The sequence below is a fragment of the Populus alba genome, chromosome 16 (assembly GCF_005239225.2).
Source record: "Populus alba chromosome 16, ASM523922v2, whole genome shotgun sequence".
Lineage (NCBI taxonomy): Eukaryota > Viridiplantae > Streptophyta > Magnoliopsida > Malpighiales > Salicaceae > Populus > Populus alba.
In genome coordinates, this window is record NC_133299.1 from 12,446,027 (window position 1) to 12,464,237 (window position 18,211).

At 33.1% G+C, this 18,211-nt stretch overlaps 2 protein-coding genes across 2 annotated transcripts; both read right to left on the bottom strand.

Annotated features, from left to right (window-relative positions):
• Nucleotides 1-8,312: 8,312 nt before the first annotated feature.
• On the bottom strand, nucleotides 8,313-10,769 carry LOC118037556 (reticulon-like protein B12). Its single transcript, XM_035043550.2, has 5 exons — nucleotides 10,599-10,769; nucleotides 10,398-10,489; nucleotides 9,967-10,147; nucleotides 8,939-9,150; nucleotides 8,313-8,765 (listed from the first exon to the last, which is right to left on the bottom strand). Exons 2-5 carry the CDS (start codon nucleotides 10,462-10,464, stop codon nucleotides 8,596-8,598), a joined length of 630 nt encoding a protein of 209 aa, XP_034899441.1. The 5' UTR covers nucleotides 10,465-10,489; nucleotides 10,599-10,769; the 3' UTR covers nucleotides 8,313-8,595.
• Nucleotides 10,770-14,562: 3,793 nt separating this feature from the next.
• LOC118037557 (ataxin-3 homolog) lies at nucleotides 14,563-18,048 on the bottom strand. Its single transcript, XM_035043551.2, has 2 exons — nucleotides 17,637-18,048; nucleotides 14,563-15,532 (listed from the first exon to the last, which is right to left on the bottom strand). Exons 1-2 carry the CDS (start codon nucleotides 17,886-17,888, stop codon nucleotides 14,942-14,944), a joined length of 843 nt encoding a protein of 280 aa, XP_034899442.1. The 5' UTR covers nucleotides 17,889-18,048; the 3' UTR covers nucleotides 14,563-14,941.
• Between the last annotated feature and the right edge of the window lie 163 nt (nucleotides 18,049-18,211).

Below are 18,211 nucleotides of genomic sequence, written 5' to 3' on the forward strand. Positions count from 1 at the left end.
GTACGATGAAATTAAAAAAAAAAATTAAAAAAAAGACAAAAAAGAAATAAACCAAGTCAACCTGAGTTAACCCACCAAAACCGCTACTCGAATCATGAGACCATAATAATTTCATAGAAAGTAAATCAAAATAAATTATGATGCCCAAATCTCAATTAATCAAATATTGAAGGCTGAAATTGAAAAACAAATCAATTAAAAAGGGACAAAAGAAAAAAAAAATTCAAGTGAACTTGGGTTGACTTGTCAAATCCACAACCTAGATTAGAAGACTCTCACCAAAGGATACGGTAATATAGCAAGAACCACACCTGTAAACCAAGTTGATTAGCGAGGATTTTCAAAGTTACCCGTGAGATACACACAAAATATATACAGGATCATCATTAAGACCATCATACTTGTCAACCATTAATGAACTTATTAGATTAACTATTTGATGGACTAAGGTTTATTGACATTTTTTAGAAAAATATTCTTAGTTAGCCTAAGCTCATTTTAGGCCTTGAATACATAGATTGGGCCTTGATCATAGTTGTGGGCTTAATTTCTAAGCTTATACTGAACACCCATGTGGGCTTGTATATGACACCTGAGCCTAAGAGTTGGGCATGTGATGCGAACCTTATAATCACGAGGTCATGCAACCCACAATAAGATTAACAATGAATCCTGAAAAGCTAAAATAGGTCTAATAGTAGTATGACACAATAAAAACCCATTATAAGACACCAACACTATTGGAATAAAAATCCTCAGCCTAAAATAAATATTCACGAATGAGAAATATAAGGAAGACGCCACGAAATCAAATAATCTTTGATAAGTCAATTTATTCATTAGAGAACCAAAGAATACAAGAATCTCTCTCACACAAGATGAATAAATTCAACAACAATACTATTATCAAGTCCTAATATTTTGTCATTACAAAGAATATTTATACTCTTGAAAATAAAAACCCTAGTGGATCTACCCTTGTGGGCTAAATTGGCTTACTCACATAATTGACCCAAAATAGATGATTAAAACCGAAACTATTAAGCCCAAACAAGCCTTGGGTTATAGTTAAAACAATCAAGATCAACTAAGCCCATAAATAACAAGCCTTGGGAATGTGCTTTATGATGAGAGATTTATACTATGCCAGATAGAAGCTTACTTAGGTGAAGCAAGATATAAAGAATCATTTATGAATGGAAGAGGTCAGTGTATTGTGGCATAAACCACCTTGATTTTATAAGAAAAGTCAACAAGATAGACTTTCTAAGCTTAATCATTCTTTTAGTTGGAACCTAGGCTCAAGGAATAATACGAGGGAATTGGCTCATTAATGTTCAACATATCATTGTAAATTTTCCACTCCTCTGAAAACAATCATCACCGAAGTTTTTATCGTCATCAAGGGTAAAGAATTTTTTCAATATCCCTTGCAAATGAAAATGATTCCTTACACCCACATGTCTATAAAATTTTATATGTTCCATCAGGATGAAGGGATGGTATCGAACAATACTTTGCATTGAAGAAAGAGATCAAGTGGTTAATAGCCAAGGGTTATATATAATAGTTTATAAAGGGGGACATCCATATTGAATAATACAGAGAAGAGTCCAGCCAGTCCAAGCACCACTAGAGATCAATGTGATTTTATATGGCACCTCTGTAGGGAGCAATAATAGAAGTGAAAAAAAGAAATATGAGAAGTAAGTCCTTATTATTGCTTATCTACCAAACACACGTCATGAGCCTTCTCATTCACCCTAAAAGATAGGGTCGAAGTGATTTTTCCTCAGGAGGATGCTCTGATCATCTCAACTATTTTGTCCAACCATTATGTCCATAGAGTGTTGGTAGATTACAACAGTGCAATTAATATCCTATCTAGTGATGTGATAGCACAAATAAGGATACACAAACTCCTCTCATTAAGATCACAGGTTTAGGCATGTCGGTGAAGGGCACCTTAAAGATCCCTATTACTATCAACACCTACCTCAAATGCCTAATTCTCTAGCAAACCTTCATGGTTTTTAATATGAGTTTGGCTTACAACGTCATTATAAGAAGACCCCTTCTCCACTAAATCAATATACTTATCAACACAAAGTACTTAGCCTTGAAATTCCTCACTCATAAAAGGGTAGCTATAGTACAGAAACACTAAAGTCTTCCAAACAATATGATTTTTCATGTTTAAAAAGCAAGAAAACCTTGGTAGTGGATCAACATGGTTTTGAGAAAGAACAAATAAAAGTAAAGACAAAAGTTGTTGAATAGTTGAAGGATGTGCCTCTTAGAAAAGAAAGGGAAACTATGAAAATAGGGGTTCATTTTAGACCCAAGACAAGAGTAAGCCTTGATAGAGCTCCTTAAAATCTAAAAAATCAGTTTTTTCATTAGGCATACAAAAACATCCGAGATCAGCCCCAAGGTAGCCACACATCAACTACAGGTTAACCCAACCTTCTCCCCTATGTATAAAAAAAAAAAAAAAAAAAAAGAGTTTCGGGTGAAAAAAAGACAATAATAAATGAGGTGGAGAAATTACTCGCTGTTAGATTCAATTATGAGGTGATGTACCCTGATTGGTTGCCAAATATGGTTATGGTGAAGAAAAGCATTGGCAAATAATGCATGTGTGTAGACTTTACGGGCTTGAACAAGGCTTGCCTAAAAGATATTTTTCATCTCCCTAAAATTGATATATTGGTGGACTTCATTGCAAGTTTTGAATCCCTTAGCTCCTTTGATGCTAACTCTGGGTATCATTAAATCCTTATGCATTTGAATGATGAAGAGAAGACATCACTCATAATCGATGAAGGGATATTTTGTTACAAAGTCATACCTTTTGGACTAAAGAATATCGGAGCCACCTACTAGTGAATGGTAAATAAGGTGTTCAAGGATCAATTAAGAGGGATTACAGAAGAGTATGTAGATGATATGTTGGTAAGGAGTATGATGTTTGAGAAACATCTTCTAGATTAAGAAGAGGTTTTCTCTATACTAAACCAATATCAAATAAAGCTTAATATTTTTAAACGTGTATTTTCCATTAAGGGAGGAAAGCTTTTGGGATTCCTATTGAGTAGCAAGGGGATAAAGTCCAATCCCGAAAAAATTCAAGCCATACTGAACATGACTCTCTCGTAATTAATAGAGGAATTTCAACGCCTCATGAGGAGTTCGACCGCCCTCAATAAATTTATTGGTTGTTTTAAGGAGCACAACTTGCCATTCTTCAAAAATTTAAGAAATACTTATAGCTTTGAATGGACATCTGAGTGTCAGGAGGCCTTCAAAGGACTTAAATTCTACCTTTTATCTCTCAAGGTTTTATTATAACTAAGAACATATGAGAACCTTTTTCTCTACTTAGGTATAATAAACTTAGCTATTAGCATAGTGCTAGAAAGAAAGGAGGATGAAATTTAGCATCCGGTTTATTACTCTAGCAAGATCCTTCAAGAAGCTGGGACAAGATATTTGAAAGTAGAGAAGATAGCCTAGGACTTCATTCATGTATAAAAAATGTTAAAGCTTTGCTTCAAAGCTTACCAGATCATAGTTTTGATAAATCAACCTTTTTGACAAGTTCTTCACAAGCCTAATATGTCAGGATTCTTAATGAGGTGGGAAATTGAGTTGGGGGAGTTCTAATACTAAAAAAGGTTGACTATAAAGGGATAAATACTAGTAGACTTTATTGTTGAATACTCCTTTAAGGAGATCATACTCTATTAATCAAAATCTCTAGCAAGCTTTCAAACACCACTTATTGAGCCAACAATTTCCTCAAAACCTACCCTGACAATCCCTACATGGAAGTTATATGGATGAGTCCTTCAATACTAAGATGTGTGGTCCTTCAATATAGTGCTCACAAGTCTAGAGGGATAAGATTTTGAATATGGAGTCCATTTTAAGTTCCTAATTACTAACAATGTATTAGAATATGAATCCCTTTTAGTAGGATTGGGACTTGCAAAGGCTTTAAATGCTTACCCCTTCATAGTCATAACGACTCTTAGTTGATTGTTGGCCAATATAAAGGGATTTATGAGGTTAGAGAACCCATTATGCTCAAGTATCCTTACAAAAGTCCAAGATTATTTCTCTAAAAAAAATGAAGGCAAGGAAATCACCATTATCCATATACCAAGGAAAGATAACAAGCAGGCATACCTTTTGTTTAAACTTGCAAGTTCTAATTCAGTAAAGTTCTATATGGATGTATGGATTGAAACTTTAAAGAAGCCAAGTATGGGGGAAGAAAGACTAATGACCGCCCTAATCACCCTTGGCAAGGATTAGAGAAAATCTGTAAGGAATTACCTACTAACCAGGGAAATACTTTCCAACAGAAATAAGCTATTATGTTAATTTGGCAAGGAGTTGGGTATGTTTAGTTGATGATGTCCTATACTGTCATAAAGTGTTCCCCCAGCTATTTTTCCAATTAAGATGAGCATTATTTCAATTACAATGCCACATCACACGCAAGTAATCCGGTGAAATGTTTTGAAATAACCCTGATTTTCTTATACCGAGAAATATTAAGGACCCTGTTAAAGAAAACAAATATATTCTTAAGTGTCTTCGTAAAAATACCACAAGGACTTGAGGGCTGTTGATGGACCAAAGTTTATTGATATTTTTTAGAAAAATATTCTTAGTTAGCCCAAACTCAATTTGCATTTTGAAAACATGGATTGGACCTAAATCATAATCATGGGCCCAATTATTAGGCCTATATCAAACATCCTTGGAAGCCTGGGCATGATGTCGGAGCCCAAGCACTAGGTGTGTGTCTCCACACCTTGTGGACTTGGGCAACACGTCTAAGCCTAGGCATTGGGCTCACACCTAGCGCCCTTTAAGCTCGAGCAACATATCTAAGCCCATGTGTTATCGTGTGCCTAGCACCTTGTGGGCTTAGGGAGCACACCTGAGCCAGGCGATCAGCCCATGCCCAGTGCCTTTTAGGCTTGAGTAATATAAATTAACACATTAAACTCGTGACTTGGATCATGTAAATAAGATAACTTCATAAAAATCAAATTGAAACAAATTATGAAGCTCAATCTCCAGTAAACACAATATTAAAATATAAAATTAAAAATATATATTATTTTGTAAAAGGTTAATGATGAATTAACCTCTTTTTTAGGTTTTTTTTTTGTGTGTTGATATTCTATTAAAAATATAGAAAGCACAAAAACAAATTTATGAAAATAATTACTACAAGAATTATTTAATAAATAAAAAGTATGTTTATTAATTTTTTTAGATATAATTTTTTTTATATAAATAATAAAAATTATGCGAAAAGAATTGAAATCAAAATCTATTTCTTATATATGTGTTCGAACATTAGAATGTTGAATCGATTGCTACTAAATTTTAAAACCTTCACTCGAGGAGAAATACAATGTCTTAATGTTATAATATAGGCATTGAAGAACGCACCACAAAGGCTTGAGTACTCACTTCTGCTGACATCGTTTCCCCCTCATCCTTGTAATATATTTTCTTGCCTTTGATATGAACTCTTAATTACTTTATTCAATGCTAATCACACAAGACAACAACAATAAATATTGTTGTAAAATTTAGAAAATTGGATTTGATTTAATCAATAAAAGAACAGAATTCAATATAAATATCTACAGGATCTTCGTTGTTTCATTCTTTTTTTAAGATTTAATATCAACAATTGATTTAAAATATTAAAATAATCCCAACCACTTGCTTACAACTTTTATTTTAAAAACCATTTTTCTTTTTCTATTGTCAAAACTACCTCGCTAAAATGTATAAATTATTTTTTAGCCGGCAGGAAAGAGGAGAGGAAATGGAAGAGGTGAGATCTCTTCACTTGGAATGTGGCCGCTACTACTAAAAATGATCGGAGTGATAAATTCACTGGCTACATACTACAGGTAATATCGGATATAAAAAATTCTTAAATTCGAGACTTTTTTCATTTCAAGTAAATCCATTCATTCTACGATGTTCCTACCACTATTTTGAATCTCATCCCAGCTCGACCTGAACCTTGGGCTTGGTTATTGGACTTGCTAATTGTGAGTCAACTCAATTGACCTGAACTCTATATTATGATATTAATCGAATTTCTCTCTTTTTTCAAATTTAAACTAAGAGCAAATTGGATCAACTATCTAGCAGGTGGCTCAGTGATAAGAACTTTGAATTAAGGGATTTGCTTTTTCTATAATCTCAGGTTTAGTCCCTATGGTTGCTAATATTGATAGCTATTAAAGATTTACCTGATCGTTAATTTAGGGCTCATGAGAATTAGTCGAGGTGCGCGCAAGCTAGCCCAGAACACCCCACGTGAATTTAAAAAAAAAAAGAAAATTAGATTATCTTTGTATTTCTTAATATTTAGCTCCTCATCTCTTTTAATATTAATAACTATCCACCAAAATATGTCTATATGGATAATATCGTGCTTGAGTAACAAAAGGGATTGCGAAATCCAAAAAGATTTGGGGGTGATAATTCAAAAGAAACCTTTATGTGCTCATAAAATGGACATGCATGCCCAATAATGTAAATAAATTAATCAAAAAACGAGATCGTTATATTATGCTTAAATTAAGAATCACAATAATATATATGTATATATATAATCCTCCCATTTTCTTCAAAATGTTCTTAAGCTTCCCCACACACGCCTGAACATTTTTTCGGTAACTTCTTCTATAGTAGAATTATGACCTTGACTCATTTGATTGAAACAAGTTCTTGTTTCATTGGAATGCACTACTCGTGGAGCTTCTTTATACACGTTTTTAGAAATATCCTTTTGTGGATTGATGCAACACAAAAAATGATTTGAAACTGCTTCTTTCTTTCCTGAAAAATTTTATAAATTATATTATGAAAACTTACTAAATAATTTAAGTTATTAAATTAAAATGGTTTTTGATCAATATCAAAATCTTAATGACCAAATAGTTACGAGTTTAAATTTTACCATCGTCATTCTCTATTCTAATTAAAATTTAATTATCTAATTAATAGCATAAAAATAATATAAATCTATATAAATAGATTAAAATGGTTCTTTGATTAATATCAAAACTTTGATAATTAAACAGTTACGAGTTTAAATCTTATCACCGTCATTTTCTATTCTAATTAAAATTTAATTATCTAATTAATAGCATAAAATAATATAAATCTATATAAATTTTTAAATTTAAAAAAAATTTTACTTAAAAAAATCACATATTAAATTCATCATGGCTGCATAAAGACTAAGTATGGTTTTCATAGTTTCTACTTTCTACTTGAAAAAAAAAAAAAAAAAACAAGAGCAGAACCCTAGAAAAGACGGAGAACATGGCGCCAACATCCCCAATTGTAACCTCAAGATCGATTCATAAAATTACTAACTATTTTTTGGCAAAGAAAATTAAAAACAAAAATTAAAAAAGGGTTTAATGTTCGAAGAAAACTTATCGAACCAGTTGCTAATAGTGTCCATCATGATTATTACTTTTTACCCAAATTCTTCTTCTTACTTTGTCTCTTAATGGAATAAAACTATGGTAGCATGACACATTTATCACATATACATTTAGAGAGAGGGAGAGAGAGAGAGAATAAGAGAAATATTTGTTATATCAATAATGGTTTTCTATACTTTCTAGTCGAAGAGAGAATTGTTACACCGACTGTTATCATTTCCTCTAGACTTGCTAGTCTCCATGTCTCTTCTTCCGCGCAGTCCTTTGCTCAAGGAGAATTGTTGGCAGAATAAACAGTAGGAAAAACTTGGGCAATTCGTTAAAAAGGAAAGCTTTTCCTATAATGTCAAGGAACCATAGAAGAGAGCTCTCCATTATTGATGTGGTTTTCCTTTACATCAAATAAGTAATTAGGCCCGATTTCCTATATTGGTAAGGAACCAGAGTGCTTCTTCGATGAAATCCCAGCCAAGCACCGGAGTCGTTCTTGGAAGTCTATGGTAACTAGAGTTATTTATAGACCCTGAGAGTTCTGTTTCAGGTATCTTGTGGTGCGTGGAGTTACAAGTTATTAATTAGTGTACAATTGATGAAGAGGTTGGTGTCCGCCGCTGGTTGTGGTTGTGCTTGGGGCTGCAGTTTTGCGCCAACTCCATAGCCAACACATGCAATTGGTCATCAAAAGCAGGAGTAGAGGTTTTTTGCCTCTGAAGAAGCTTTTGGACTCGAAACACGGCCTGAAGAAATGGTTTTTCTTTGTGAAGCCAATAGTGGTTGGTGAAGTTAGTGCTAACACAAAAATAAATATATAAAAAAAGGGGAGAATATATATTGAAGTGTTGTAGCATGAGTGCAAAAAAGCCATATTGCCTTCTGAGATATACAGGGTCTCTTCTGCTCCAATTGATGCTGAGAAACTCCGGCTAGGAATGAAGGTACAAAGAGGAAAGAAATTGTTTCAAAAAAGGACCAAAACAAAAAAGAGCAATCTTCCACACCCAAAGCTCGTAGATGATGGTGCCCACCCTCAGCACTCCTCGGCACCTTACCTCACAAAACATAACAAATCCCATAAGAAGAAGAATGATAATCAACTTAGTTTCTGCCTCTCCAGAATCCAATTTTGGACTCTGCCAATACACTCAACATCAACTTTCAGATACAATTGGTGTGATTTCTTGAACACCATCCCTGCATATCTATCAAGATAATCTTCATATTTCTCATATAGCGCTGGAATTGTCAGAACGATCAGAAGGCCTGTCATAAAAATGTGTATTTAGAGATAGCGGGAGAACAAAGATAGAGAGAACATGAAGAATGCACACTTTTTCAAAGTGTCCATCCTTGTACTAAGGACAATGTCATTTCTTTTTCTCTTTCAATTTGATTCGGAAATAAGGAACATATTTGAAGAAAGGATGTGAACTTACTGGCGTAGCCCAGAGTAAGAAAATCAGTTAAGCCACCAACAACAGATATCAGCAACAGGTATGCAGCTACCTTCAAGAACAACTTTGTATCCTTACCCAAGGCAATGTCCTGGGAAATTGAGAGCAAAGCATTCAAGCGAGTGCGGATCAAAAAAGCAACCTCAGTCACTGTTTCTTCGGACAGATGCAACCGTGGTAAAGGTGGAGCAGGTCTGGTCAATGGGAAAAAATCCAATTAAAGCATCAAGTTTTCTAAAACTGGAAAATTAAATCTAGGAAACTCATTATTACTCAATTGAAAAACTGATAGTCCTCATTCTCCTTCCATTAAAGGGATGATTTAGGAGAAGTTCACCTGTAGATGTTAAGAGGATCGGGATGCAGAATTATCATGATTTTGTTATTTGTATAGAAAAAAATGGTAGTGTCATTATATCATTTTGGTGGTAAATTTATTATAGATGCGTTAATTTGCCGAAATGAATGGCAGAAGTAACTGCAGCTTCTAAAGAGAATCACTCTCATAGGCCAGCATAAATCCAGAAACAACAATGGCATTCCCTCGAAAGTATTTCTGCAAAATCATACATATGCCATTTGCTTAGGAGAAAATAACTCCTGATCGGTTTCATCTGACATGCTTTCTGCTATTGACAAAAGAGAAAATGTATGCGGGCGACTAATTCTGGAGTCAATTTATGGGTTAACATCCAACATATAAAGATTTATAGCCATCTATCCACTGGACTGATGCCAACCTTGGCTGACTGAATTCACCTAATTAAGCCTAGTTCTTTCAATCGCTCAGAGTGAATCCTAAGATTTCTTATCACTTAACTGGACATCAGAGAAGCGGCATTGTAAAAGAGCTCAAGGAAAAAGTCTGAAAAAATGTTTTAATGCATGCTAAATACCACATTTTTTGCAATCGATCTTCTTTAATTGTTGAATATTCAAATCGGTCAGAATTAACTGGCACCATATAACCTTTAATCATGATTAAGAATCAAAATTTGATTGGAAGGTACCGATTAAGAATTGCAGCAGATTTGGCCCAGAGAAAGAGAATGACAGCAAGGAGGAGGAGAACACTAGAAACAAGTGATAGAAGAGTGTAACCGGATCTCTCAAACACCACCCAAGAAGATAGAGTAACTAGAAGTATCCCAATTGTAATATTCATTTGCCTCCACAGTATCACATCCGCCACTGTTAAACAAAAGATATACCAAGTAAAACCACTGACAGAAAAATTATAACACCCATTGAAGCAAAGAAGTATCTATAATCCTTAATTACGAAGATAACAAAACAAGAAAAGGGCTTCACAGAATTAAATAGCTGAAAACAAATAAAAAGTCTATCCACTGCACCAATGGAATCAAGTGCAGTTAATGCTAGGAATTGATGAAGCAGATATGAATCATCATCATCGAGAAAGGATCAAAAAGTCACTTACCAAAACCTCCTCCAAAGATCTCATGAACAGTTCTTTGTCTGTTAAACAATCGACTGGATGAACCCATTTAGATAGAATCCGGTTTCAGATCTCTAAACACCAAAAGAAATAAAGAAACCAAAAACAGGTATTTTTGAGATGATGTTCAAAAAAGAGAGAAATAAAAGGTCCTCTTAGCCTTTTTATATACTAGTAATGTACCCTTTTCTTTTCTTTTGTATTGAATTGTTCATTCAGGTGATCAGGGAGGTTCGATCCAATTTAGGACTAGTATGTCTGATGTATCATCGATGCAATGGAAGACTGTCAAAAGATGCGGTTGGTGGCCTCAGCATCCAGCCTAAAAGCGTCAGACCGCCCCTAGCTTTCTATCTTTTCAGCTCTTTTGTTTTTTACTCTTCCACTAGTGTATAACGTATATAATAACTGTGGGTAATAGATTTTTGTATTCGTGCTTCGCTGTGGCGTTGGATTTTTAAAAAAAATAAATATTTATGTAATGAGATGAGAGTGTGTTTGGAAATAGGTAAATTTTGTTTTTTTAAATTTTAAATATTTTTTATTTAAAATAATATTTTATTTTAAAAAAAATTATTTTAATATATTGATGTCAAAAATAATTTAAAAAATAAAAATAATTATTTTAATGTGTTTTTAAGTGAAAAACACTTTGAACCACCACCACTACCTCAATCCCAAACACACCAAAATTTGTAAAATAATAACATGAAAAAAGTCATGAAAAACTTGTAATTCTAGTAATTATAATCAAGTCAATTCAGGATATTTCGTTAAACCGGCAACTCAAATTATAAGATTCAAATAACCTAATAAAAAAGGATTATAAAACCTTTTATTTAAAAAAAAAAACTCATGACTCAAGTTATTAAACTTAAAGCATCTAATTTGAAAAAAAATCATAAAGTTTAATTTTCAATCAATCAAATATTAAAAGATAAATTTGGATAAAGAATTTTAATTATATTAAAAGATTTAAAAAACATAACATTTAAAAGAATGAGAATTAAGATTAAAATACAAAATAAATTTTATATGTAATTGAAAAGTGAAATTGAAAAAGATTCAATGTAGTAAAAGAAAAAAAAATAAATGGAATGAGAATAAAAAATAATATAAAAATATTGAGATAAAATGGTGAAATTAAAAAAAAAATTTAAAAAGACCAATAAAAAATTAGAAATCAAAATAATAAGGACAAATTAAAAAAAATAATATCATCAATTTAAATTGAAAGATAAAATTAAAAACCACTAAAACTTGTACAGAATAGCCAAAGATAAAAATTAGAAATCCAAATAATAAGAACCACGTTAGAGAATATAATATTTGATAAATTTAAATTGAAGGATAAAATTAAAAATAAATAAAACTTTTATAAAATGACCAAGACCAAAAATTAGAAATCAAAAGAATAAAAACTGAAGTTGAAATATCAACAACTTGAAGGGCCAAGATGTAATTTTTAAGGGAGGAGGGAGAGCAAAGGAGGGGGGAAAGACTCATCTTCCCCAAACTCGGGCAACAACTAAAACAAGCGTCACATCACCAGGAAGAGAACACGGCGGCGCTTTCAATGAAACGATGGAATGGCTATTTTTGAATGTTGGGAGGTGTCGCATGCATTACCCTAGGGGTGAAAAATCAAGAATCCAAGGACTAATGTGTATTTGACACGCTACATTATTCATCTACAATGACAATGCTTTTGCAAGTGGGAAATAGTGGACTAAAACATGATGAAAATGAAGTTTGAGGATTGAAACATAAAAACATGAAACTACATGGACTAAATGTGAAAAAATAAAAACTTCATCCACTAAGTGTGTTTTGAGTTTTGACACGCTGCACTATTCTCCTAAAGGAACAATTCCTTTGAGTTACGAAGATAAAGTTTGAGAGTCAAACATAAAACTACAGAATCCAAGTACAAAAAAAATTAAAAATGCAGGGACTAATGTGCACTTGACACCCTACACTATTCCTCTACAATAACAATGCTTTTATGAGTGGGTAAATAGTGTACTAAAACATAATGAATATGAAGTTTGAGAATTGAAACATAAAAATATAAAACTAAATAAGCAAAAATAAAAACTCATCCACTAAAGTGTATTTTTACACCCTGCACTATTCCCCTATACTAACAATGCTTAGTGAATGAGGGAACGATAGCCTATACAGTAAGATGACCTCCTTAATGATTATTTAACACTAGTTAGTTGTATGTGAAATGTTATAATGATTGTTTTAGCAGTGTTATTAAACTCGGTTTATAGTTTAGATTGGGTCTTAAATTAAATAGGATAAGAATTCATTCAATCTGATCTAAGTAATTCGGTCACTTTGATTAAAAACGAATTTGACTTCTTTTTTTTTCAAAACAATTTCATTTTATTTTAATCAAAAACATAATTTTTTATTTATGTATTTTATTTATGAAAACATTTTTTTTATGAGAAGCATTATTTCTTAAGTAAGAACTTATTATGATCATGAAAATAATTTTCAATTAAAAATAAATAAAATCATGAATCCATCATTTTTATGCACCTATATAAAAAAAACAAATGTGAGAACAATAAATTTCAGTATATACAAAAAGAAATTTTTTTAAAAAAATAGATATTTTATTCTTATTCAATATTAATGAGCGAATTATTTAAAAAATTATGCATATCATGTTAACATATAATTATTCATAAAGCAATCTATAATATCATTATAAAAAAAAAATCATTATCTTCTTAAAAATAATAGAATAATCATAAAATTAATTAATTTTTTAAAAAAAAATTTACTCGAGATTTTTTTATCCAAAAAAAATACAAAATTAAAAAATATTTAAGCAAAAAGCTAGGCATGCATGAGCTTAGAAGGTCAGGCCATATACATGTTCTTTATTTTATTTTTTTTGAATTGATAGACAACAAGTTATTTATCATATTTATTTTATATATAATAGATGACACATTATCTTTTAGTTGGTTTTTTTTTTTTTACCACCTAAGTGATTGCGAAGTCGTATTCAAGTTTTTTGGACATTAAAAAATTAATTTTTAACTTGTTTTTTACTAAACACCCTCAAAAATCATAGAAACCTTTATAAACTTATTTCAAACGATGAAAAAAATTATAATCACTTTAAAAAATCAAAATCCAACTGAATAAAAAAACTAAATAAGTTTCAATCTAGTTTTTACAGCATGTTCAAGGGGAAACTTCATATTTATTGAACTTTTTTCTTCAAGATGAACTCCTTGTCACTAAAATCAACCTTTCTAGTGGATAAAATGTGATTAATTGACCATTTTCTCTCTCAATTTAAATTTTTTGGAACTAAAATATAAAACAAAAGTTTAAGACTAAAACAGGAAACCCTAAAAACATAAATGAAAATGAAAAAAGTAAAACTCTAGGGATGAACTATAGTTTTTTGTGCTTCGTGAATATTAAAAAAAAAAGAAAAAAAAAGTTGTTATTTTTGTTTTTGTAATAAATTTTATCTTAGTTGTTTCAATGTTTTTACTCGATAAAACTAAATTCTATTTTGCAAATCTATGCATCAATGGCAATATGTTTTTTTTACATTACAAATACAACATAAAACGTGAACCGAAACCAAACATCAAGCTTAAAACCATGTGAATATGACATAGGAGGATGAGTTTGAAAAAAAAAATATAAGTTTGGTGGCTGAAACAAATAAGTGTTCATGAACCTAAAAAAAAAGGACCAAAATCAACTTAGCAATCAACAGTGCACTTAAGTGTTAAATAAATTTTTTTAAAACGTAATTTATCGTGTTTTTTTTTTAGTTAATTGTATAATAATATAATATAATATAATATGCATACGGTAGCATATACGTGGGGAGAAGGAAAACAAAGACATCACTTATTATCCATCACTTGCGTCATGCGCGTGCAGGTTCCACTTTCATTCTTCAACGATGTTGAAGATTCCAAACTGTTTTTGTCGAAGGTTCAATAGGGGGGGGGGGGGGGGTGGGGTAGTAAATCAATAGGTGCATCCCTTTCATGGCAGATTTTTGGTGACTATGGCGGTTAACAAGTGCCGCTGGCCATAGTAACTGGTTTCAAAAACTGATCAACGGTGGTTGCCGGTAACCATGACTCACGAGGTATTTGACATTTCCATAAAAAAAACCCTTGATTCACATATTCTCATAGGGGCACTATCCAACCACAAAATTAGACGTGCCAACCACCCAAGAATCATAAGAGTTTTGGAAAAAAAGAAAACAACAACCACAACAAGTGCCTGTTTGAGAACCCATGCAATCATATAGCTGCAAGGTAGTTTTCTTCTCGATAGAGAGTTTTTACAGTAAAAGTTTGAAGGTGTGAGAAAAAGTAAAATGGAAGTATGTGCTGCATAAAAAAGTAAAATGGAAGTATGTGCTGCATAAATACGATGACATGCCAAGGATGTGTTCTATCCACCCTCCCTGACATGGTTTCTTGTTGCTCAACTAACTGAAAATAAATGCAAAAGAATATTTCTTATTGAGCCTTTTTGTCCTCGCTATCTTTGTTGTCATCTTTGGTATCTTCATTGTCTTTTTGAGGACTGCCAGTTTCCACCCTGCTCATGGATTGGGAAGGTTCCATCAAGCTGGCAGCTATTGCAGCTTTCATGTCCTGGTCCTCCATTTCTAACAGAATTTCTTGGTATGGGTCAGAATCCTGTTGAGTGGAATTGATTCTCTGAGGAGACTGCGTGTTGTTGCAGGATTTAATAATCCTCTCGGCATCTTCAGGAGACAGCCACTGCCCATAACCATTGGAAGCTTCAGAGGAAGCAATGGGAAACTCTTTCGGGAAGTTTCCTCTCACCAGGAAAATGCTCCAGCCAGAGTTTTTAAGAGAATCCAGATAGGCTGCAAGGTAAAACTTGGATAAGTGTTGTGGAGCTGCGTAGAGGCTGTCAAAGTTATACCACTCCCCATTCACTTTCCTAATGCAGAACCAATGATCATGCAAATGACAAATAAAAGCATTTTCTAGATCAGGGTCAATCTGTGCATGCTCAGCAACCGGACTATCAGAGGCAATGACCTGCAAGTCCCACACCTCTAAAGCCTTTTGTAAAACCTGCAAACAAGAATCCTCACAGTAAGTTGAGTTCGCACAACTCCATTGACATGCCAAGAAATAGTCTTACTTTATATGCATTTAATCCTGATAGCATTATCTCTTAAGCATGAGACTGGTCCGTGGTTCAAAGGTAAGTCCATTCATATGATTACATAAAAAATTTACTAATGAACAACATGGACCATGCATGGTTAATAATAATAACAATAATAATAATAAATCACTGGTAAAATAGAACTAGAGAAAAAGAGTGGAATTTACAACCAGGGCATGCCAGTTCAATAATTTCCCGAGGAATCTCATGTAAGGAATAAAAATTGAATGTTAACTGCCCATGATGTACGGATGCTTACACACAAAGATGATACCAAAGATAGCATAGTTGGAAATGAGAATTAGTGCCTGACAGAATGACAAAACCTACAATGAAACTATACATGCCCATGTTCCCAGTTAATCTCCACTCTATAATGGGTATCCATCCTCATCTAAACCTACAATAAACCTCCATCACAGAACCAGTTGTTATATGTCTTTCATCGATTTATACTGTTAAGAACACAAAGACAAACTTGAGAGGAATTGTAGCCACAAAATTTACCTATTAAAATGCCCTTCAGGCATCACTTCCTACTATTCACTGGTCCATAGGTACCAGAAATATGTTTGTGGTACAAGGTTCAGGAATGGGACATGCACTTTGATTAATTTACAGTATGTAGGGGGGTAGGCTTAGATGGTATGTTAGTTTGAATCATGGTACAATTGGAACATCTTTTTGATTTGTTGACAGCACAAACATTATGGTCTAATAGTGTAAAGGAAGCAAACATCAAACACAAATGCAGTTTTCATTTCTAATAAATGATAGAATTGAAAGAGCATTAGCTTAAAAAATTCAGATCAATAATACAATATAAAGTAGTTGAACCGGATTAAATTAAAAACCAGACCTGTGTGAAGAAAAATATTGGCCAAGTAAAACTGATGGCCCAGACTTGTCCTTTTCTCTAAGGCCCAGACTTCTCGTGTTATTAGGTTTAATTTACAACATTACATCTGTCTTAAAATCTTTCTTCCACGGAAGTCAAGCATGTTTCTTTGTTTCTTGCTGCTGGGAATTTTTTTTTCGCTATTTCACTTCTTTCTTTGTGGCCTCTCCCTCTCAGCTCTTTGAGAAAAATCAATCAAGCTCAGAGTTTTGTTCTCAATTTTTTTTCCCATTTATACAGATTTCAGTTACCAAAAATGGGACTTTCACGATCCAGAACACAAAACACCTCGATCTAGTGCATAAATGTACTGCAATCCGAAAGGTGCAATCCAGATTGCCAAATGTGGGGTTGCCACAGTTATGGTAACTATGAGCTGGTCTCATATCTTTTACGCATACCATGACATGCACTTCATATAAGTCTATTACAGCTTTTATCAACAAAGACTAACTATAATCGTATGTTTATTCTTAGAGATTTAAAAAATATCACATGCTAAACCATATATCTATGCCAAAAACTTTACCATCTCTCCAACTCCCACCTCAAGCTACACATGCTCTATAAAAGCATCCATCCACCTCCATAAATCAAACACCTAAGTTTAAATGTTTTCCCTACCAAGATGAGTAGCTTATCCACCCCATGCATCCCAATATTTCACCATTACTAGCTAAATGTTCAAAGCATCAGCCTAAATCCTGACTTTCATACTCCCAAGAAACATACTTTGCTAACTAATCAACTAAATGATTCATTATCCCCACATGCATCTCTCAAAATGTCTCAAATTTTCAACTATGGGGAAAGTAACACAAACTTTGCAATAACCTCCTTTCTCCCTTACCCAGTTTTGGTAACCCCACTGAACACAAAGTGATTGTTAAAATTTTAAAAATCTCCATAATTACAACCTAGTACTAATCAAGTGTTTTCCTTAACTCTAAGCCAATAATAACAAATCATGCCTTAACTTTCACTAACTTTAAGTTAACTCCGAAACAAAACAACATAGAAAAAAATTTCCATCTAACCTTAAAATTAATTTCTTAATTCTTGCATCAGTTCATTAACTAATCAAAACTGCTAATTAATTAGTGACGAACCTGGATACTGAAATCACCGCCTAAGGAGACATTATGAGACTCGGCGGAGAGAAAATCACCAGAAGCAGCGGCGGAGACGGTGCCCTCTTGCATCATCTGGCGCTCTTTCGTATCGAGATCCGAAGCAAGCGCCGCCAAATCGAATTCTGAAAAGAATGGTCCTTGTAACACCGTGTTAACACAATGTACGGCGCATAGCTTTGCCTCTTGTACCTCGTGGTACAACATCCCTCCATTGCTCACTCCTTCCATGTGATTGATCCAATTTCGTCAAATTGAAACCCTAGATTTCTCCTTTGTTTCTTATTTATATTTTTCTGATTGTCAATTGCGGTTATATTAACTTTTTTTGCGGTTTTTCGGTGGGGGAGAATTTTTTCGACTTGCCTTGGAAATCATGAATAGAATGAAAGTGTTACTGGCACGTGCAAAGAACTGCCTTACACGTGTAACAAATTTGGCACGAACTTGTTTTTGCTGGGAACAGCCTTACTTTATATTTTTCTCAATCGAGCATCAGCATTTTGTTTTGTTTTCATTTTCGAGCACTAACTTTATTAAAACTTTCAATCAAG

Coding starts and splice junctions, on each gene's coding strand:
- LOC118037556 (XM_035043550.2), bottom strand. CDS start 10,464: ATGGGTTCATCCAGTCGATTGTTTAACAGACAAAGAACTGTTCATGAG. Junction 10,148..10,397: donor GATCTTTGGAGGAGGTTTTG/GTAAGTGACTTT, acceptor TTTGTTTAACAG/TGGCGGATGTGATACTGTGG. Junction 8,766..8,938: donor TCTTACTCTGGGCTACGCCA/GTAAGTTCACAT, acceptor TTTTTATGACAG/GCCTTCTGATCGTTCTGACA.
- LOC118037557 (XM_035043551.2), bottom strand. CDS start 17,888: ATGGAAGGAGTGAGCAATGGAGGGATGTTGTACCACGAGGTACAAGAG. Junction 15,533..17,636: donor GCGGTGATTTCAGTATCCAG/GTTCGTCACTAA, acceptor TCTTGTTTGCAG/GTTTTACAAAAGGCTTTAGA.